Source organism: Carex rostrata, chromosome 9, assembly GCF_964058835.1.
Source record: "Carex rostrata chromosome 9, lpCarRost1.2, whole genome shotgun sequence".
NCBI lineage: Eukaryota > Viridiplantae > Streptophyta > Magnoliopsida > Poales > Cyperaceae > Carex > Carex rostrata.
This window is the reverse complement of record NC_135926.1, coordinates 10876674-10899958: the sequence shown is the minus strand read 5'-3', so window position 1 is coordinate 10899958 and position 23285 is coordinate 10876674. Positions and strand designations below refer to the sequence as shown.

General features: G+C 34.6%; 2 protein-coding genes and 1 long non-coding RNA gene across 3 annotated transcripts; 2 read left to right on the top strand and 1 right to left on the bottom strand.

The window, feature by feature from the left end:
* The first annotated feature begins 5510 nt into the window (after nt 1-5510).
* On the top strand, nt 5511-10422 carry LOC144559630 (uncharacterized). Its single transcript, XM_078308702.1, has 3 exons — nt 5511-6028; nt 9654-9968; nt 10363-10422. Exons 1-2 carry the CDS (start codon nt 5760-5762, stop codon nt 9901-9903), a joined length of 519 nt encoding a protein of 172 aa, XP_078164828.1. The 5' UTR covers nt 5511-5759; the 3' UTR covers nt 9904-9968; nt 10363-10422.
* Nucleotides 10423-16825: 6403 nt separating this feature from the next.
* LOC144559279 (uncharacterized) lies at nt 16826-19471 on the top strand. The gene is made up of 4 exons (XM_078308297.1): nt 16826-17075; nt 17222-17282; nt 18519-18663; nt 19086-19471. The coding sequence occupies exons 1-4, from the start codon at nt 16826-16828 to the stop codon at nt 19338-19340; spliced, it is 711 nt and encodes a 236-aa protein (XP_078164423.1). The 3' UTR covers nt 19341-19471.
* A 1254-nt stretch (nt 19472-20725) lies between these two features.
* LOC144559610 (uncharacterized) lies at nt 20726-22616 on the bottom strand. The gene is made up of 3 exons (XR_013513190.1): nt 22464-22616; nt 22030-22204; nt 20726-21855 (listed from the first exon to the last, which is right to left on the bottom strand). It is a non-coding gene; the product is annotated as an uncharacterized LOC144559610 (long non-coding RNA).
* Nucleotides 22617-23285: the final 669 nt, after the last annotated feature.

Here is a 23285-nt window from a genome sequence, read left to right as displayed (position 1 = left end):
TCTCTTCGATCCCTACTGCCGTTCTACTCGAAACCCCCCCGAACCCACCAACCCCTTTTTGGTTCGATTCTAGGCTTCAAATTATTCAAAAACCTCCAATTTCGCAGCCTGCACATTTTTAGGAATAAAAATATTACCAATGATCAAAAGTTTTTGGGGTTGAATTGTTAAAAAAAAAAGATTACTTCTCCACCTATGATTCGACAGAGAATTGCTCTATTTCATTTATAGTTCTGAGTTTGACTTCTTGGGTTACCTTGTCTCTGTTTTGCTGTATACTATCTGGGGAAGTTGGCATGTTAACGCTAATGGAGAGATGCAATTATATTTATAGTATTAAGGAGTGCTTTTGAAATGTATGGGCAATATACAGATTACTACTTATATTCAATATCAATGGTGAATGCTGAGTACATAATAATTACGGTTTAGTGGTTGTTTAGGCCTAAATAACCCATTTAACACGTAAAAATATTTAGAATGGACAAACAAATTTATGGATTCATTTTTTGTTTTTAGTATCTTCTATTGTAAATTCACTTCAACAACAAGCTCCATGGTTAAAAAATAAACTATACGAGGTAATACTTCAATTTTACTGAGTTCACTTTGACAATTAACAGTTGTATTCGTTTCTGTTAAAAAAGTAAGTTACTGGGTGCAGTTACCAGTCGATACCAATGCATTTTGGTGAGTTAACGTCAACAAATCCAAAACATGTGAAACTGCCATTGAAACACAGATTTAAATGCAAGGGCATACTTGTCCTTTTAAATTCTTATTTCTATTAATCAGTATTTTCAATTGATTTAATCAAAAAATGGGGATATTAATAAATTAAGTGAGTTTAGATGGGGAAACTAAAAGCTGGTACCAGCATATGCCTTCCTACTCTGTTTGACAAACCCTAACAATGTCTGGAAAGAGGGAAAACAACAAATTAATAAAAACTTACCTGTAGGAAACGGATTTGTTCGATTAGCTAGATTTTCTTCGTGAATTTGAATGTCTTCCTTTGGGAATCAAGTAGAGAGGTTCGATTCTTTGGCCACCGTCTTCGCACCTTAACAAAATCAGCAAAAGATAATGGCTGAGAATCAAATGGGGACAACTTCAATTTTACTGAGTTCACTTTGACAATTAACAGTTGTATTCGTTTCTGTTAAAAAAGTAAGTTACTGGGTGCAGTTACCGGTCGATACCAATGCATTTTGGTGAGTTAACATGAACAAATCCAAAACATGTGAAACTGCCAATGAAACACAGATTTAAATGCAAGGGCATACTTGTCCTTTTAAATTTTTATTTCTATTAATCAATATTTTCAATTGATTTAATCAAAAAATGGGGATATTAATAAATTAAGTGAGTTTAGATGGGGAAACTAAAAACTGGTACCAGCATATGCCTTCCTACTCTGTTTGGCAAACCCTAACAATGTCTGGAAAGAGGAAAAACAACAAATTAATAAAAACTTACCTGTAGGAAACGGATTTTTTCGATTAGCTAGATTTTCTTCGTGAATTTGAATGTCTTCCCTTGAGAATCAAGTAGCGAGGTTCGATTCTTTGGCCACCGACTTCGCACCTTAACAAAATCAGCAAAAGATAATGGCTGAGAATCAAATGGGGACAACTTCAATTTTACGGAGTTCACTTTGACAATTAACAGTTGTATTCGTTTCTGTTAAAAAAGTAAGTTACTGGGTGCAGTTACCAGTCGATACCAATGCATTTTGGTGAGTTAACATGAACAATTCCAAAACATGTGAAACTGCCATTGAAACACAGATTTAAATGCAAGGGCATACTTGTCCTTCTAAATTCTTATTTCTATTAATCAATATTTTCAATTGATTTAATCAAAAAATGGGGATATTAATAAATTAAGTGAGTTTAGATGGGGAAACTAAAAGCTGGTACCAGCATATGCCTTCCTACTCTGTTTGACAAACCCTAACAATGTCTGGAAAGAGGAAAAACAACAAATTAATAAAAACTTACATGTAGGAAACGGATTTGTTCGATTAGCTAGATTTTCTTCGTGAATTTGAATGTCTTCCCTTGAGAATCAAGTAGCGAGGTTCGATTCTTTGGCCACCGACTTCGCACCTTAACAAAATCAGCAAAAGATAATGGCTGAGAATCAAATGGGGACAACTTCAATTTTACTGAGTTCACTTTGACAATTAACAGTTGTATTTGTTTCTGTTAAAAAAGTAAGTTACTGGGTGCAGTTACCAGTCGATACCAATGCATTTTGGTGAGTTAACATGAACAAATCCAAAACATGTGAAACTGCCATTGAAACACAGATTTAAATGCAAGGGCATACTTGTCCTTTTAAATTCTTATTTCTATTAATCAATATTTTCAATTGATTTAATCAAAAAATGGGGATATTAATAAATTAAGTGAGTTTAGATGGGGAAACTAAAAGATGGTACCAGCATATGCGTTCCTACTCTGTTTGACAAACCCTAACAATGTCTGGAAAGAGGGAAAACAACAAATTAATAAAAACTTACCTGTAGGAAACGGATTTGTTCGATTAGCTAGATTTTCTTCGTGAATTTGAATGTCTTCCTTTGAGAATCAAGTAGCGAGGTTCGATTCTTTGGCCACCGACTTCGCACCTTAACAAAATCAGCAAAAGATAATGGCTGAGAATCAAATGGGGACAACTTCAATTTTACGGAGTTCACTTTGACAATTAACAGTTGTATTCGTTTCTGTTAAAAAAGTAAGTTACTGGGTGCAGTTACCAGTCGATACCAATGCATTTTGGTGAGTTAACATGAACAATTCCAAAACATGTGAAACTGCCATTGAAACACAGATTTAAATGCAAGGGCATACTTGTCCTTTTAAATTCTTATTTCTATTAATCAATATTTTCAATTGATTTAATCAAAAAATGGGGATATTAATAAATGAAGTGAGTTTAGATGGGGAAACTAAAAGCTGGTACCAGCATATGCCTTCCTACTCTGTTTGACAAACCCTAACAATGTCTGGAAAGAGGAAAAACAACAAATTAATAAAAACTTACCTGTAGGAAACGGATTTGTTCGATTAGCTAGATTTTCTTCGTGAATTTGAATGTCTTCCCTTGAGAATCAAGTAGCGAGGTTCGATTCTTTGGCCACCGACTTCGCACCTTAACAAAATCAGCAAAAGATAATGGCTGAGAATCAAATGGGGACAACTTCAATTTTACTGAGTTCACTTTGACAATTAACAGTTGTATTCGTTTCTGTTAAAAAAGTAAGTTACTGGGTGCAGTTACCAGTCGATACCAATGCATTTTGGTGAGTTAACATGAACAAATCCAAAACATGTGAAACTGCCATTGAAACACAGATTTAAATGCAAGGGCATACTTGTCCTTTTAAATTCTTATTTCTATTAATCAATATTTTCAATTGATTTAGTCAAAAAATGGGGATATTAATAAATTAAGTGAGTTTAGATGGGGAAACTAAAAGCTGGTACCAGCATATGCCTTCCTACTCTGTTTGGCAAACCCTAACAATGTCTGGAAAGAGGGAAAACAACAAATTAATAAAAACTTACCTGTAGGAAACGGATTTTTTCGATTAGCTAGATTTTCTTCGTGAATTTGAATGTCTTCCTTTGAGAATCCATCGTCTTCGCACCTTAACAAAATCAGCAAAAGATAATGGCTGAGAATCAAATGGGGAGAAGGCTTTTTGTATTTGGGGAGAAGCAAGCTTTGATTGAAATTTGTAGTCTATCGTCATAATGGCGGAGTACGGTGGGTGAGCAACAGGAGTTTGACAAGATCGGCAATGGTTTCTAGGGCACAGAGCTACGATGGCGGAGTACCATGGCTTTGCATTCATTCCTTGCCCATGTAGGCAATGCGACAACTCAAAGTATTTGGTTAAAAACGATGTGAGTGAGCACTTGATGAAATACGGGTTTCGCACAAGTTATGAAAGATGGTTTCTTCATGGAGAACCTTATACTGCGGAGGAAACTGCGGAGCATACTTCCCAGTATTTTGCGGAGCCGGTTCAAGCCACCTCTCCAGCCTATGCTAGTCCCAATTTAATGGCAGATATGTTACATGATATCCAGATGCTAGATGCAGATAGGGAAAGTGATAGTATGGAGGAACCCCCTAATGCAACAGCACAGGCATTTTTTGACATGCTCAAGGCATCAGAACAGGCTCTATGGAATGTCGTGGAACCACAAGGAACCAATTTTAATGTTCTGTAAGCCATAACAGAATGTTTGGAATTAAAAGCGGCGTGTCATATGAGTGAGCACAACTTTGATCGGTGGTTGAAGTTGATAAAGGCTATGCTTCCTGGAGATGATAAATTGCCAGCAACTTTTTACGCAGCCAAAAGGTTGGTCCGAGGATTGGGGCTTCATCACCAACAAATTGATGTATGCCCGAACAACTGCATGCTCTATTACAAGGATAATGAAAAGAAGGATAAATGTGATGTTTGTGGCGAGCCAAGATATAAAAATAAAAAACCAGGCTACAAAGGAAAGCCTGTCGCGCAAAAATCTTTGAGGTACCTACCAATAGGTCCAAGGCTGTAAAGGATGTACCTGACAAAAGATACTGCAAAGTTAATGCAATGGCATGCAAAGCCCCGCACACAAAATGGAGTTATGGTGCACCCAGCTGATGGGAAGGAATGGAAAAACTTTAACACCAAACATTATGAATTTGCTAAAAATCCCAGGAATTGTTTTCTCGACATGTCCACTGATGGAATTCATCCGTACTTGAGCAATTCGACTCCTTACAGTTGCTGGCATGTTTATGTTTTCCCATACAATTTGCCTCCGAATAAGGTGTTGAAGGAAGATAGCATGTTCCTAACTCTCGTTATTCCCGGTCCCAAACATCCAGGTCGGGACATCGACATATTTCTTCAGCCATTGATCGATGAATTGAAGGTTCTTTGGAATAATGGGTTAGATATGTACGATTGCTTAACCAAGACAAATTTCAAAATGAAGGTGACCTTGTTATGGACAATTAATGACTTCCCCGCATATGGAGACTTAAGTGGCTGGTGCACCAAGGGCAAACTTGCTTGCCCACATTGTGGGGAAGATACAAAGTCATTTTATTTAAAACATGGCCGTAAGGTGGTTTGGTTTGACTGTACACGCTGTTTCTTTCCTTCTCACCATCATTTTCGGAGTCAGAAGAATAAGTTCATTAAGGACAAAAAAGAATTCGATCTACCACCGAAACGGTTATCGGGGGAGGAGGTGAAGATGATCGTTAATGGTTTAGGTGACATTAAATGGGGTAAAACCGGCAAACTCAACCAAATTCCTGGATATCGTATCACCTATAATTGGCAAAAGAAAAGTATTTTCTTTGATTTACCTTATTGGTCAAGCTTGGATCTTCGTCATAACCTAGATCTGATGCACATTGAAAAAAATTTTGGGGATAATATCATGAACACGGTTTTCGACTTTAAAAAGAAAACGAAAGACAAGGTCTAATCTCGTTTAGACTTGGCTGTTTATTGCAAACGCTCCGAACTCCATCTTACTCCTAGACCGAAACCGAAAAAACCAAAAGCAAGTTATGCTTTAAGCATCGCCAACAAAGAGAAAGTGTTGATCTGGCTTAAGGACAAAGTCAAGTTTCCAGATGGGTACGCATCGAATTGGTCTAGATGCATAAATTTGACTGAGAAAACAATTTTTGGGTTGAAAAGCCACGATGGTCATGTCTTTGTCGAGCGCCTCATGCCCGTTGCTTTCCGCGGCTTTGTTCCGGAGGCCGTATGGGAGGCATTGAATGAGGTTTCAATCTTCTTTAGGGAGATATGTGCCAAACAGTTGGATATAGCTATGCTGAACAAGTTAGAGAACAATATTATTGTTACTATGTGCAAACTCGAGAAAATCTTTCCGCCATCCTTTTTTGACGTTATGGAACACCTTGTAGTTCATGTTGCACACGAGGCGAGACTTGGTGGACCCGTCCAATTCCGATGGATGTTTGCTCCTGAACGGTTAGTACAACACACTTTTCTATCTACTTATTTTTTTTGGTCGCTTGAGTTATTGGTAGGTACTGTGCCAACCCCTATTTTTCTACAAATTAGCATAGCTACCTGTTACCAGTCGAGCACCGAATGAGCCTTGTATACTACGCTTTGCTTCCTCATCTTGCTTTAAGCCCAAACTTTAGCCAAGTTAGATAAAGACAGATAGAAATGGGTTGAGTCTGAACAGGGAATCAAAGTCTTCAGTGACTCACAACTGGGTGGAAAAACTTGCTTCTTGCTTGATTTCTAGTATGGTAAATGCTGCCATAAGTCTAAAATATTTGTATAAAGTTATTGCTCTATTTAGAAGTATTAAAGAGCCTTTATAAAAAAGAAAGAAAGTATAAACAACCAAAAAGGAGATAATGACAAAATAATAATAAAATCAAATGGGAGTGGAAAAGCTGTATTGCATAAAGTGAGTGAATTGAACTTTTTTTTTTTTTTTTTGCATAAGCTGTCAACCCCGTACATGTAATAAAATCAAATGGGAGTGGAAAAGCTGTATTCCAAAAGACCATGTTGTAGACTTGTAGTTAATTGGAGGAGATTCTTTAGCTTGTTGAGATATATGTTTTGGTCAGCCAAGCAATTCCAAAAGACCAGGTTGTAGACTTGTAGTTAATTGGAGAGATTATTTAGCTTGTTGAGAGATATGTTTTGCTCAGCCAAGCAATTCCAAAAGACCAGGTTGTAGACTTGTAGTTAATTGTGTTGGGGTTTCGGGGTGCTATAACCAAAAACCCGTTTAGGCTTAAGTTGCGGAATGATCGTAGAACAAAAATTTCTACGGCCAACTTAAGCTTAGGATTAAACGGGGTATGTCAGGAAACTTTCCAAGGCGGTCCACCTTCAGTATTCCTTTGGCATCAAAACCCAACTTAATCCTTTTACAGATCTACTCCATGATTGATTTCTAAAACTTTAATATACTTACCAATTAAATAGATTAATATAGCATATTTATACCTTGTTTCCAAATCACAGTTGGAATGCAGACCGAGCGAGTAGAGCCTCACCAAGGAAGGAATCGACTCGGAGTATCACACGTGTCATACCTCTATCGGTTATCCACCAGGACTAGCCGGAGAGCGGTTTATTTCTTCTGCCAGAAATACCCGTAAACACGAAATTTCGGTTGCTCAGTTTCATCAATATGCAAAACTGACATACCGCGAAATTCGGTAAAACACTATTCATCGATCCCGTAAATATACTTCACAACAACTCGCAAGATTATACGTCAACTACGTATAACTTTCTTTTCTCAACCGAAACACTATTTGGGAGAGAAACCGAGAAAGAGAGAAAATACCGATCCGTTTCGACACGAAACGGTATGAGTGAATTAGCGATTTTTCTCTCTATCCCTCCACCCCTATTTATAGGGTTTAGGGTCAGTTGCCAAAAGACCAAAATGCCCTCCAAGTTCGGCCTATTTACAAGATATGTCATTGAATGGATAAGGATGACATGTCATGTGGATAAGATCGATGACGTGTCATCTGGATAGGATCCATGACATGTCATGCGGATAAGGACGAATCTGAAAAGACCCGAATGCCCTCGGGCCGAACACAAATAATGCTCGTATAATTATTCTGAACAATTATATATATTTTTCTTGCGGTTGTTTGTTTCGGTATCGATGACATGTCATGCGGATAAGGACGAATCTGAAAAGACCCGAATGCCCTCGGCCCGAATACAAATAATATTCGTATAATTATTATGAACAATTATATATATTTTTCTTGCAGTTGTTGTTTTGGTAATTTATACAACGTGTCCTGCACATTTATAAATTAACCGGTTAACTTTTATACAACGTGTCACACACGTTTATAAATTAACCAATGTTTTTGCTTGTTATTTTTACATAACATTTATAATTTAATTATAACACGTATAATTAATTATAACCATCTTACTATTGATCATAACCAATTTATAATCAATCACAATAAGATTCTCCGATTAACTCCTATATGGTGTGACCCAATAGGATCTATGTTATGTTGGTAAATAGAGTTAAAACTGTTTTAACTTCTATAATCATGAGCGGCATCTGGCAACACATCATGACCATCCAATTACACAGATGATGATGTACTGTACAATATCACGATCCAGTAAACAATTTATTTGTGTCTGTTCTTCTGTCTCATAGCTATCAGATTAGTTTCAAGGTAGATGTGTGTCATCCTTGCTAACTGAATCTTTTCTTGATCTTGAGCAGATTATCAAATATAATTACTCTTGTAATTATACTGCTAGCAGATAATCTTAATCTATCAAGGGGCCCAGTGATGCTATAGCTCGTATAGAGATACGAGGGACAATAGTACTTTTGGTAAACCATCACTACCTCAGCTAAGCCATGTATACCGAAGAGCTACCGTTATAACTGCATTTTACCGACAGCGTTTGATAACAATCACACATATACATTTCTTAGTAGGAAAGATGAATACCTCATACTGTAGAACTTGACACTGAATGAAAACATAAATGACACGAACACAATTCTATTTAATGTTTCATTCGGGGTCTGTCAAATACCATGTTCCTAGAACATGTATCTATGTGATTAAAATGACATCTCGTGTCAGGTGGTTTGTAAAACTTAACCATCTTTTAATCCACATACTAACCTTATCGCGGTAATTAGTGTTCCTACTAATTACCTTGGTCAGTGACTTTTTAAGAGTATATATTATCTATATTATGGAGTTTCACAATTTCAGTCATGAACTCGAAATGATCCATAAATTCAATAATACTCAAGGCAACAAAATGATATTAATCATCCAATTCATGAACAAAGCTTTATGATAAATTATCGTATTATTGACTTCTAGATTATTACACTAACAAATTGGAGGAGATTCTTTAGAGATTTCAAGTTTCATGAGTGATTATAGTTCTCTGCTAATTGAATTTATTTTCTCCTCAGAGAGAGGGAATGATTGTAAAACATATTACATGAAGGTAACGGTTTCTGAATGTAATCTGGGCTTCAGTTGTATTTCTTTGTGTGTGGGATTCTCTTTAGTCTTTACATCCAGACACAGAAATTTGACATAACACGCCTCTTTTTGTGCTTTAATTTAGTTTAGAACTTTAGATAAGCTCATAACCTCATTGAATTAATCAATGGGGCTAAATATATTTTATTTTTGGGCCAGTTTATCTCTCTGACGTATAGCTTTAGTGGCCCAATTAATTATGGGCTGATTCCAGATACTCCAACATGCTATTGCGAAGAAGACATTCAATGTCTTTGCATCCATCTACAACCTGCTTGCTTTACTCCTTGACTTAATAGACATCTCCTGCACCGTTTCATCGCTTGAAGTTTGCTTACTTATAATTGTTGAATTTAATTATAACATAACCAAAACAGGCTAATCGATTTCGGGTTGAATAATAAAAAAAGTTAATTGAATGTTAAATGTTAAAAAAGTCATTGGTACCACAGAACATCAGTACTATCTTGTATTTAGTTTTGTTTTTCTTCCTTCCCATGCTTTTCCAACTCATTTAATTATTCTAAACTAGCTAATTAAGTATGTCAAATTATTTGTAGGCGTAACAAAGATGCAAGAATGATGATCAAGAATAAAGCACGAGTTAAGGGATCCATTGTTGAGGCGTACGTTTTAAAAGAGATATCGATCTTTTGTTCCCATTATTTCGATCCTAATCGGAGAAAATTTCAATTGAGCAAGGGAAGGCATGATGTTGGCCTAGAGATACCGTTAGATGGAAAGCCCGCGATCTTTAACTACCCGGCTAAGGGTAGTGGCATCCTCCTAAGGAATCTAAGTTTTGAATAAATGAATGCTGCACAAATCTATGTGTTGGATAATAGCGGATGTAAATTCATTGATGATCTGTCTGAGTAAGTTATCTTATCGAATCATACTAATTGAACTCATATTTGGTTCATTACAATCGACTTGCATATATAGATAATGATGAAGGAACTACTGCTACAAATGTATTAAATTTAACTTTTTTTAATGAACTTTTGCTACAAATTGAATGCTTTCTAACTACTGATATATATGCAAGTCAAATGTACAATTCAACAAGAATGCAAGTCAATGATGATTGAATACATTTAGTTAAAGATCATTAACAAATTGTACATATATAGATAATCATCATTAACTAATTGAATGCTTTCTAACTACAAATGTATTCAATCATCATTGACTTGCATATTTCCTTCATCAGCGTAGTATGTATTCAATCTAACTTTTTTTAATAAACTTTTGCTACAAATTGTACAGGGCATTCAATGCTAGCGCTAGAGCAGAAAATCCACGCCAAATTTTAGATGAAGCATCATTCACTACTACAGAATAAGTGATTGTACACGACATAAACAGGAGAGCTACACGGATTTCCTGCCGTGTGGACTGTGAGGGTGTAGAAATCCTTGAATATTTACACACGGATATTTACCCGTGTGCGATTATCGAGAGCTACACGGATTATTACATAAACAACCGTGTACAAACGCTTGCCAGCGTTGCTCTCAAAATAACCGAGCTACACGGATTATTACATAAACAGCCGTGTATGATTACTCTTTCTACACGGATATTTAGCTAAATGTCCGTGTAGCTCTCTTATTTTTTTTTTATGTTTAAATACCTTTCTACACCGACTTTAGTTAAATGTCCGTGTAGAATTGTTTTTTTTTCTAATTTTTTTTAATGTTTAAATACCTTTCTACACGGACTTTAGTTAAATGTCCGTGTAGAATTGTCCTTTTTTCCCATTTTTTTTTTTTGGTGGCTAGCTTCCAATTTTGTTAGCCATTTAAAATTAGAATTCCAAAACAGAGAAACATTAAACAGAGGTCTTTTAAACTCATAATTCCAAAACTATACAACAGTATAAATAATTTATGTACAATAAATATACAAAATTATACAAATCCATATTGAGCATTACAAAATTTAAATTGAAACCGTCTTGTCCACATACATCTGACATCGTCGATCTGCTCCTTGGTGTAACACTTTTGCTTTGGTTCATACTACAATTATAATTTGGTATTAGTTAGTAACAAGAAAAGGTAGAAGATTACAATTCATGCAACATATATATATACAAAGCCTTTTGTACATGCAATCTCATGTGATAAAACATAACATATACTCCTTAGGATCCAATACAATGTTTGTATAAAAGTTATATCCTTACCACTTAGTAACCACATGATCAAGCTTTGGCCCAAAATTCAGTAAGTTGGGCTCAAATTGCCAAAACTCTTGGTTATGATCTAGTTTGGACTGAAATTTCATACAAACTAAGGCGTATTAGATCCAACATACCAAAAAAGGAGCTCCCATGTGATCCATGACATGATGCCTCTTGGTTAAAGGTCTCCAACATATTGCATCTCCAATAAGAATCCATTGATTAACATATATGTGCATACATAATAGGGAATAAAAATTCTCCTTTAAAATTTTCATCCAAAATTATAAGAAAATATTTATATATAAAATTAGTTGAATCTGTCTAGCTTTTATACGAACCATTGAAAATCAATTTTGTAAAAAAAAAATTATTGCATCTTATATGAATTTACGATGGCTCTGATACCAAATGATAGTCTTAATAATTCATGACGTGTTTTGCAATTAAAAAAACACAAGCAATCCAGAATCCGTAAATTCAAAATAAAATAGCAAAGTAATTTAAATCTTATAGTTCTGAAGTGCAGACATCTTTAGGCGGAAGCGTTAGTACTGATCTTCAACGGTTTTCCTCAGATCTGATGATGGAGACCTTAAGCGTTTTCTTTACTTCTCACTTTCAAAAAATGGTCCACATTACACTAATTATTTACATTATCTTAACAAATCAAGCATGCATGCATTAATTAATAATTGACCTAAATAAGCAATAATAAGCTAGTAACAGAAAAGAGAAATATATATATATATATATATATATATACACACATGACTAAGCTTAGCAAGATAGAGAGGAGAAATACAAATTAACTTCAAAGATCTCAGATCCTAGCTCCTTGTGCACAGAAGTCAAAATGACACTGCTGGAATGAGAGAGAGAGAGTATTAATTGATCAAAACGGCGCTGCTGGAAGGAGAAGGTCTTTTATATAACCAAAACCCTAAAATAACCTTTCTACACTGATTTTTAAGTAAAAAATCCGTGTAGCTCTCTCAAGGCTTTCTATACTGTTATTTAAACAAAAAACCGTGTACAATTTTCACCTTTCTACACGGCTCTTTATTAAACGTCCGTGTTGCTCTCTCAAGCTTTCTATACTGCTATTTAAACAAACATCCGTGTACAATTCTTACCTTTCTACACGGTTCTTTAATAAATATCCGTGTAGCTCTCTCAAGGCTTTTTACACTGTTATTTAAATAATAATTTGTGTACAGTTCCTAATAAACGTCCGTGTAGCTCTCTCAAGGCTTTCTACACTGATTCTTTAATAAACATCCATGTAGAGATCCCACAGATATTTCGGGCTTCCAAAAAATTACAATTTATCCACGGTTTTTAGGTAAAATTATCAAATCCGTGTACAATGTGCAGTGTACAATGACCATTTTTGTAATAGTGATTGCAGAAAATTCGTGTTAACGATTTCTGTCCTTGGATTCGTTACAAAACACAGTATGATCCGAATTGTGACATACATATCAAAAGCTTGTGTTTCGGACCAAAATCTAGAGATAACATCTCTTACAAGGCATACAACATCAATGGCCTAAGATTTCACACACATGAATATGCCTTGCGCAAAGCAACTTGTAGCAGTAGGGTATGCATCGTTGCAGAGGATAGAGAGTACTACAGGTTATAAAAAATATAGTTGAGCTAGCTTACGAAGGATTCGACAAGATTGTGCTCTTTGAATGTTATTGGTTTGATCCAATAAGTGGAGTAAGGGTGGACAAGAAGCATGGCCTTGTTGAGGTCAAATACACGGGTCTTAGAGAACTACCTGATCCCTTTGTGTTAGCAGCTCAAGCAATTCAAGTCATCTACCTAAAATATGCATCAGATGATCTAAGTGAGTGGATGGTGGAGATAAAGACAGGACGAAAACCAAATTGGGATCATCAAACGGTTAGAACTGACTCAGACCTCGACATTTTTCAGGAACAGTGGACGGGTTGTGATTACGAGGTTACAGGTGGAGAGGAGTTAGATATACATACCATTTTGGTAGATCAAGGCATTCTAGAAGCAGTGGACCAGGTAGAACTCGCGAAATTAACCTCACATGTCCAGCCCACAGTAATAGATGATGAGACTGGGTATGAAACCGAAGTAGAAGCTGAACTTAATAATGATGAAGGAACTGATCAATTAGAGGAAGCTGATGAACCATACAGATGGTATGTGTATTCATCTTTTAATTTCAGCACCATTTAATTACATATGATAATTCGATTTGACTTTATTAATTTCAAGTGCATTAATTCTCGCTAAATAACATTTCTTTTTATCGATGCAAATGTGTAGCTGAGATTGGTACATTTAGCACTTATTAGGATCAGTACAGGTATATGTACCAGTTGACTAAAAATCATAGTATTGATTATAAAAGTATTTGGATTATTGGTCTGAATCTTAGTAGTTAGTAAGGGATCTCGAGTGCCGATACCAGAAGCAAGCGTCCCTATTCTATTACTAGAAAAAATTAGTAGAAACAGAAATGTGTTACATCAAATTAAGGGTTCCTGTGTCTAGAAACCCTAAACCCTAATAGTAGACTATATGTTGGATACTCAAAAAAGACCATAAAAACCTATTTTCTTGCATTATATACTTCGTGGCATACTACGTGAAACCAAAAATACTAACATATCATTTTTGTTATAATCTGATCCTATAGGTGATGACAATGAAGTTTACAAACATCTAGACTTCGAGCGCAAATGAATATTGTCATACTAGTATTGTATTTTATTTTGGCAACTATATAGCTTAATTATGGACTTAATTCCTTCCCAGTTTTTTTTTTATTTCTAGCTACTCCTTTAATTTGATATTTTGCTTAAATCTATATTTGTACTTGTTAAAATGCATTAAGCATAATGTGATTGTATATGGTACAATTTGTGACACTAATTGCTATGCATTTGTAGAACTCAATTAATATTTATGCTTGAATTAATTAAGCTTGGAATTATTCATTATAAGTTATTTTATTTATATTTAACTATTTATCAATTATTAAAATTTTAGTTTGTAATATATTATTTTTAAGAAACTGTGGTAATTAATTTGTTAGATTTCAGTTTAATTAGAAATATTTTTAATTGGGTAAAGTGAAAAATAAGATCTGCAGTTAGCCATCTTATTTCCGTGGACATACGCACGGACATGAAGGATATAACAGTGCATCGCTTATTCCCGTGGACATACGCACGGACATTATTCCTGTGGACATACGCACGGACATTATTCCTGTGGATATACGCACGGACATGAAGGTCATAACAGTGTCAACATAGATCGCTGGTCCCACGTAGTATTCGCGAGGCTATTTTAATCTTATCGCGAGGATATTTCAAAGCCTATTGCGAGGCTACTCTTATCACGAGGCTATTTGAAGACTCTCGCGAATTCATTATTGTTATCCTTGCGAAAACCTGTATGTTCTTGTGGTGCATCTCTTCGGTATAGTATGGACCTCCACGCAAACCTGTGTAGTAAATGGATTGCATTAATGTGGCCTATTTGTGTGAACTAATAAAATTGAGTATATAGTTGTGAACTTGCAATACTAGGGGTGCTCTTTTTTATTCATCCGGTTTCAAACCGGTCGAATCTGAAACTCATCTAGTGAGAAGCGGTAAAGCGTGATTTGAAATGTATCTAGTTATCATAGGTACGGTTATCCTGGCAGCCGGCTTTCAAAAAAAAAAAAAATCATAGGTACGGTTATAAAATTACATTTTTATGCTCTGATCAAATTTTCCTCAGACCTGACCGAATATGACATGATGTTAGTTTGTCTATTTTACTCAAAGAAATATACATAACAAAAATATGTATCGTTCATAGTAAAAAATTATAATGTTTATTAAAAATGACAAAAAGAAATATATTGCTTTTTCATCATAAATCTTTTTTCTTTTCTTTTTTTGAACAAAAACTACGAAATCAAGAGGGGAAATCAAACTTTTAATTTTTGGATAACCAATAATTCTAAGATTTTTTTTCTTAGCTAATTGTCATACCTCTCTTTTCTCATCATAAAATTAATTTTAAGTATGTTTAATAACAAAAAGAAATATATTGTTTTTTCATCATAAAATATTTTTTCTTTTAAATATTTGCAGAAATTACGAAGTCATGAGAAGAAATCAAACTGTTAATCTTTGAATAATCAACCATCTTAAGATTTTTTTTTCTTACGAACTGTGTTACTTTCTTTTCTCATCATAAAATCATGTTATCTTTCTTTTCTCATCATAAAATCAATTTTAAGTATGTGTTATTTTGAGTTATATTATCATTACAATAAAAAACTTTTCAACCCTAAAAAAAAAAGAGAAGGATTCAAATGCACCCAAATGCACCCTATCTTTTTTCTTCATTTTTAAAGTCCGAATAGTCAATCCGAACCGTTAGATGCGATCTACATATTAAGATGTGCTTGGAGACCAAATTTTACATTTTTTAGAATTTTATTACTATTTTTTAAGCCACTTTGAAAATCGCTGATCCAATGGTCCAGAAAATGTAAAATCAGCGATTTTCAAAGTGGCTTAATAAATAGTAAATAAATTTCAAAAAATATAAAATTTGGTCTCCAAACACATCTTAATATGTAGATCGCATCTAACGGTTCGGATTTACTATTCGAACTTTGAAAACGGAGAAAAAAAATTTGAAAAATAAAATACATTTGGGTGCATTTTAACCCTCCTCAAAAGAAAAAGGGTCTGATTTTGAATCTCAAGATTGCTACCGGATTGTCATCGTTTTCATCGCCTCTCTCTCTCTCCAGTTTTCATCACTCTCTCTATTAACACTGATTGGAAACGAGAGTTTATCGGGCAAACGCAAAACATAAATAGAAATGAAATTGACGCTGTTCGTCTGATCAGAAGAAGCAGAGCAAGTGGAAGGCGAAAAGGTGTTCTCTGCTCCTCTTCACTTACCTTCTTCTCTCCGACAAGGTGCTTGTTCTCCTCTCCTCTTTACGATTTTAATCTTCAGAGATTACCTCTATGTGAACTGTAATGGTGAAATCCTAATCAACATTTTTTATGACAATGGTGAAATCCTAAGCAAGTGGACCCAGGATTTTCATCGGGAGGGCAAAAAAAATAGCGAATCAGTTTAAATAACTTATCGGATTTAAAGTACTCGATAAAAAAAAAATACTTTTAACTTATAATTTCTGATATTTTTTAACTTATAATTCTAATTACTAATCATAATTCAAGAAATTTATTTTGATTTTAACACTAAATTTAATCTGAATTACAAATCAAAACATACAGAGGGGGCAAAGTCGATCGGTACCGATAGATCGCCACTAAAACTCAAAATCCAGAGGGGGCAGCTGCCGCCCTTGTTCTACTCTGGGTCCGCCCTTGAATTTCATATTTATGCAACCAAATTTTTTTCTCTCAATGTTGCCTCCGATCAAATAAAGTCAATTTGAACCAATTCACATTCTATTTTATTTTACTGAAACAACTAAATTCTAACAGGTTTAGCTTCTGATCATAACTAATGGAGGCTACAACCATGGCTAGGTCTCTCTTTCCCCATTCCTCAGTCTTCCAGCCCAGCTCTTCTTTCTCCTGTCCGAAACTTGCTGCTTCGCTTTCCATTAACTCAACTCTTCAAGCTCAAGAAGTGAGACCTGTATCCATTTCAAAAGCTAGGCCAGTCTCTCCATTAATGAAGTCGAGTCGCTATTTGGTCAAGTGTAGTCCAAGTGAAGAAGTTGAACCTGAAGCGGAGATTCCTATTGAGAAGAGTAAGCATTTTTTAAAGACTTTTTTTTTATAAAGATTTGCTTATTTCTATAAATTTTACTTTTATTTTAACTAAACATTTTTTTATTGGCATGATACTTTTACTAGAATTTTGACTGTGCTTTGATCTTTTGAAAATTTGTTGTAGAATTTGCTGCATTTCCAACCGTGATGGATATAGACCAAATCAGAGAGATTTTGCCTCACAGGTGAGATTCTTCAGTTTTAAACTATTTTCTTGGATATAAGATTAGAGAGAAAAGTTTTATCTTTCCTAATAGTTCTGCTCTGTGAATGCATTCATATAGGAACTCTACTAGCATTTGTTAAGGGTAATGCCTACAATTTACTTGCTTTTACAGTGCAAAGCGAACAATTTTTATTTATTTTCCATCTCCATCTCTTAAATAATTAGTTCTCCAATCCATTCCCCTGTATATTCAAAATTCTTGGGTCAAAAAGCTATCCTGAACCAGACTAAAACTTTTGTTGAACATATTCAATAGATACCTATTGTATAATATATGCATATGTTGGTTGCAATCGGGATTTAACTTATTAAACTTGCATTAGAGAACTTAGGAAATTCATCTTATATTTTTCAAACTTTGCGTGTTCAATTTAACACCAAATGATGCATTGGAATCCACCAATGCCCTGAACCCATATAAGAAAAGCCCAACCAAGTGCAACCTATTATGAACATTATGAACTTTTCAACATACCAAGTTTAAGCTGTTAAGGAAGTGTTCTCCTTGTAAATTCTGGGTTAGCATGCAAACTTGCAAGATTTGAGATCTGCAATAATAGCCATGTATCATACATTACCATTTTTTTCGGTTTAGTGTATTCAAAGTGCCAGTAGCGTAGCCAGGATATCTATCAGGGTAGGCCAAAAAAATTATTGGTGCGACTAACAAGTTGCAAACTTCCGTAATTAACCAATTCAGACTGAGGACTTTCCAGGGGTAGGCAAAATTTTCTACCGAGATAGACAACAACACAATTATGCATAGGCAGTGGCCTACTCCTGGTTCAATGTCACTCCGTCACTGAATAGTGCATAGCTAGAGGAACATCATCTTTGTCTTTCCCTTTTATATTTTTAATTTTTTAGGGTTCAATTTATAATTGAAACCCTTACCAGATCTAACAAGATATGTGTGAAATGGTTGGCCTTTGGGTTAAGTGAGGTAAAATATACTGTTATAAAAGAGAAAAGGATGTGCCTAATCTTAACTTCTGAGCATTTGAATGGTAGCAACATTAACAAAGTTCATATTTAAAGATCTAGGATTACAGCTGATAGCCACTATCAGTTTTTCAAAAAAAAAAGATCTAGGATTACTGGTTCCAGGTTTAAAGTATTCCTGTATTGGTCATATTCCTCACAGCAGCTTAGTATTATCATATTCATTTTTTTGTTTGTTATCTTTTGGACATAGGTTTCCATTCTTGCTAGTGGATAGAGTGATAGAATGCAAGCCAGGTGTAACAGCTGTTGGTATTAAAAATGTAACAATAAATGATAATTTCTTCCCTGGACATTTCCCTGAACGCCCAATCATGCCCGGGGTTCTCATGGTTGAGGTACTTAACTTATTATTGTTTAAATGATCTTTTTATATATGTGGCTATTAATTTACTTTTTCTTATTTCTCTGATTTCTTTATTTATATACGGCAAGTGATGTTTGTCTTGTATAAAATTAAGTATTATGGCTTCAAGAAACTGTCACAAGCACAAGAAATAATAGAAGTGCCAGAGTAGCTTGTTTTAATCTGAGTAGCAGGTCCATGACAGGGGTTTTTGTAATATTAATTTATTTTTATTTGAAGAAAAATAAGAAACATGGTTAGTGGAACCCTATACATCTTTATTGGTTTTACAGGCCATTCATTATTTAATAGGCGCGCACATCAAAATCTGAAAGATTCTTATTTTAACCTTGTTATTAACAAATGGTACCAGATGCAACATCAGTAATTGATATTTTGTTTTTGTTGGTGAAGGCAATGGCCCAAGTAGGAGGAATGGTGATGCTTCAACCTGAAGTTGGTGGGTCGCGCGAAAATTTCTTTTTTGCAGGAATTGACAAGGTTAGATTTCGGAAACCAGTTATTGCTGGAGACACACTTGTAATGCGCATGACACTAGTTAAACTCCAAAAGAGATTTGGTATTGCAAAGATGGAAGGTAAAGCCTATGTCGGGGGTGAAGTTGTTTGTGAAGGAGAATTTCTGATGGCCACCGGCAGCAGTGAATGATTTTTATCGTTTTTATTTTTGCAGTTCAGGGGTTTATCAAAACAAGATTTTTTTTTTTTTTTTTTTTTTACCAAAACACCTGCAGGCTAAAAATAAATTGTTTAGAGACCTTTACATTTCAAAGTATTTATTTTTATTTTGGTGTCAATATTTTTGTTTAGTTATGCTTTGTTGGAGGTCTGTGAACAACCTAGGGGTGAAAACGGATCGGATAGTGGTAAGACCATATTTGTATCCGTTTTTATTTTTTTCGGATATGGACACGGATCAGATATTAGATGGATACAAATATAATTCGAATATTATTCGAATACCAATATGAATGTAAATCTTGCTTCAATGATTTTATATAAATTTACTTTTTCTTATTTCTCTGATTTTTTTTTAATACTATTATTTATTAAAATACATGTAAATATTATTAATAGATATCCAAGATTATAATATTTATCTAATTATAACGATGAATAACATAGATTTTTTCATAATATATTAAACTATATGGTATATATCTACTATTCGGATATGAATAATTAAATATTTAAAATCATATATGTATCTGTATCTGTACAGATATATCCGTATCTAACTTTTTTAATACGGATTAGATATTATCCGCTCCGTTTTCACACCTAGAATAATCCCATCTGATGAAGCTGATTGTTTCCTGCTACATTGGCGTTGAATAAACAATAAGGTGAAATACGAAAGTAACAGCACTTAATTTGAAATGGGACCCTGTTCCATTTGACCAATTAGACAATCATAGAAAAATTTCGACTGGTACAGATCCTACATTTTCTCAACTGTTTGATCTCGATCTAACAGACAGGAAACATTCAAGAAAACCAGTCAGAAAGATGTATGAGTAACGATTAAAGAAAACCAGCACAGTTCTAATTACATGTGGAAATGAACGGTGCCTAATTCTGGCTTCTCCATTTTTGTTGTTTACGCATTAAAAATCTTAAAATTCACTCGCTTGTTTCTCAGCTTCTTAGTTAATTCTTCTAACAGAGTTCATCAGGCAGCTTGTTTTAACTTTTTGGCATGTGCCTCAATTCTGGCTGTCAGCAAAAATTCTTGTGGCTGATGCACTGAGACATCTTCTAAAATTTACACCTTTCGGTTGATCATTGTGCCAGACAGTGTGCACCTTTTAGGCCCAGTACCGTAACCGTGTAGTACAATCGTACCATGTTCTCTGGACCAAGAATTTTAAATTTGGGGTTCTTATTGATGCAGAAATTACATAAACTGTCAAAATTTGACCCTTTTTTTTAAAAAAAGGCACTGAGGTTCTTATTGATTGATAACCCTTGATGTGAATTTTTTTTTTTTTTTTCTGAAGAGTGTCAAACTACCCTTAGATATTTTATGGAAAGGGAGGGGTCATTTAGATATTTTCCATTTCTTAGGAGTTGATGTAGGTTTATTTATTTATTTGTAACTTCTTTTTGTTATGTAGTTAAATTCTTTTGGAAAGATGTTTGGTGTTGGCTATTTTATATTAATCTAGGAAAAGAATGCCTACAAAACAAGCTCATGATTCCCCTACTCAAGTTAGTGTTGCTTTTGCTTCCATTGCTAAATCATATTTTCCTTCTTCCATTTTTTAAATAGAAGTGACACTATTTCGCTGACCTGGTTCCATTTAGAACAAAATGGAGAGAAGTTTTTGTAAAATAGTGATCTCAAACTAGCTAACATGGATTCTTCTCCATACCAGTATTGCTAAAATCAAGCCAGTATCTAATATACAGACAATTTATCAGTCAACTTGCAAACCAAAACATCCTCAAGCCTACTAAAATTAAAGCCTCAAAAGTACTGGTAATACCCAGTAAAGTAATAATAAGACCCAGAAACTACCAGTGCAAAGAAATACATCAAAACAGAAGCATGTTACCTTTCATTTTTTGTAATATCTTGCCTTCCAAAAAAATGATTATTTTAGCATTGTCACATGATCATTTCAATTAATCAAGTTTGTACAACGTAAAGCAAATTAAGACCAGTAGATCATTAGGCTCTCAGAGCAAACCGGCACAACACACAGATACTGAAGCACCAAACCTCGTTCCAGAAACAGACCTGAAAGTTCTGATAGAAGCATTTAAGAAGAGAAATTGCATGGAGACCATCCAAGCCGGAAAAGGAAAATCCTAATTGTAAAAACCTGGTCACTGTTTTACTTGTTGAGGTTTTGGTTTGTGCTTATTTGAGCTTTATGCATAGAGATCTTATAGCAAATTAACTTATATAAATTAGTACGTATTCAACGATTGATAAAGTTCAATGGACAATGAAAGCTTCAAGAAATTCAAACTATTTAAACCAAGTGCATATATTATTCTCAACTCCTTTTTATGTTAACCTAAGAATTTTATATATTTATTTATATACCAGTAAAACTAGGCTCAGGTGAAGGACTTGTGGGCCAGAGAATCAATTCTAAAGTTCGGGATCCTTTTGCAACGTGGTAAAGGACTTTTGTCAAGAACAGTATATAACCCTGAAAAGATAACATAGAATCAGTATTAAATTCAAACAGAAGAACTATAGAAGGATAAAAAACATAAGCTCCTATTTTCATTGTGCAACAATGGTGAGCTAACCATTGAAATGATAATTTAATAAACGAATATCAAGGGCTTAAACCCTGAGAAATACAAAATGGGAAACTGACCTCTTAAACCCTGGCTCCATATTTCCTGATAGAACAATGGCTACTGGTAACTGATTTCCTGTCAGACACATCAAACTTTACCATATTATCAGTGCCAATGTCACAATCATCCCTGACAATTATTTAATTTCCCTGATCTGGTTTATGTTGACCACGGTGTAAAATGCAGCGAATTCTACAACAAATTATCAAAAATTCAAAGCACAGTCAAAATTCTAGTTCAAAATCATTACGTTTAGTTCAAATAAAAGTTAAATTTCCAGTAATATTTATAGAAATAAGCAAACCTTACCAAAAAAAAAAAAGTCTGAATTTAATAATTACTCTTCTCAATACTAGTGTCCGCTTCAGTTTCAACTTTCAACTGCCACACTTGGACAACAATCGATGAAACACCAGCTCGACTTCATTAATGGAGAGAATAGAGGTCTCACCTTTTGAGCTTGAAGGGTTGAGTTGATGAAAAGCGAAGAAGCAAGTTTCGGACTGGAGAGAGAAGGTCTGGGCTGGAAGATAGCGGAAGGGGAAAAGAGAGATCTAGCCATGGTTGTCGCTCCAGTACTGCTCCGATGGAGAGAGGTGAGTTGAGTGCGTATCGCGGGGATTCAAATCAGAATCTGCTGTAACTCAAACTTTGACTTAATGCATCTCGGCTGTCCGATCAGAATCTGGGCAAACGTAATATTCGTGGCAATACAGATCGGACGGTCTGGATTTATTTTGCATTAACTCAAAGTTTGAGTCAATGCAGAGTAACGAATTCGAGTAAAAGGGATCCGATACCCGGTAATTTTATAAAAATCGCGTCAGATTGAAACGAATGATTCGGATTTTCATTCTGACGCGCGCAATTTTATTGAATCTGAATTCGAGAGGAGTATATTTTAATTCGGACCGTCCGATTAAATCTGTACGAATTTCAAAGGATCTCTGAAATTCTACTTTAATTCGGATTAATCTGAATTTTCATCGGATGGTCTGAGTTTGAACTTAAATTTTGAGTTACTTTAGAGAATTCGGATCCATCGTTTGAGATCTTGATGTTGCCTCTGACGTAAGGGTGAAAACGAGGACAGTGGTAAAATTATATTCATGTCTTTTAAAATTTTTGGATACGAAATACGGATTGGATATTAATTGAATATAGGTACAGATATGAATCCATTTCGGATTGAATATTTATTTAAATAATATAAAAAATTACTTAAGTTCATAATATTTATCTAATTATAATGGTGAATAATATATTTTTTTAA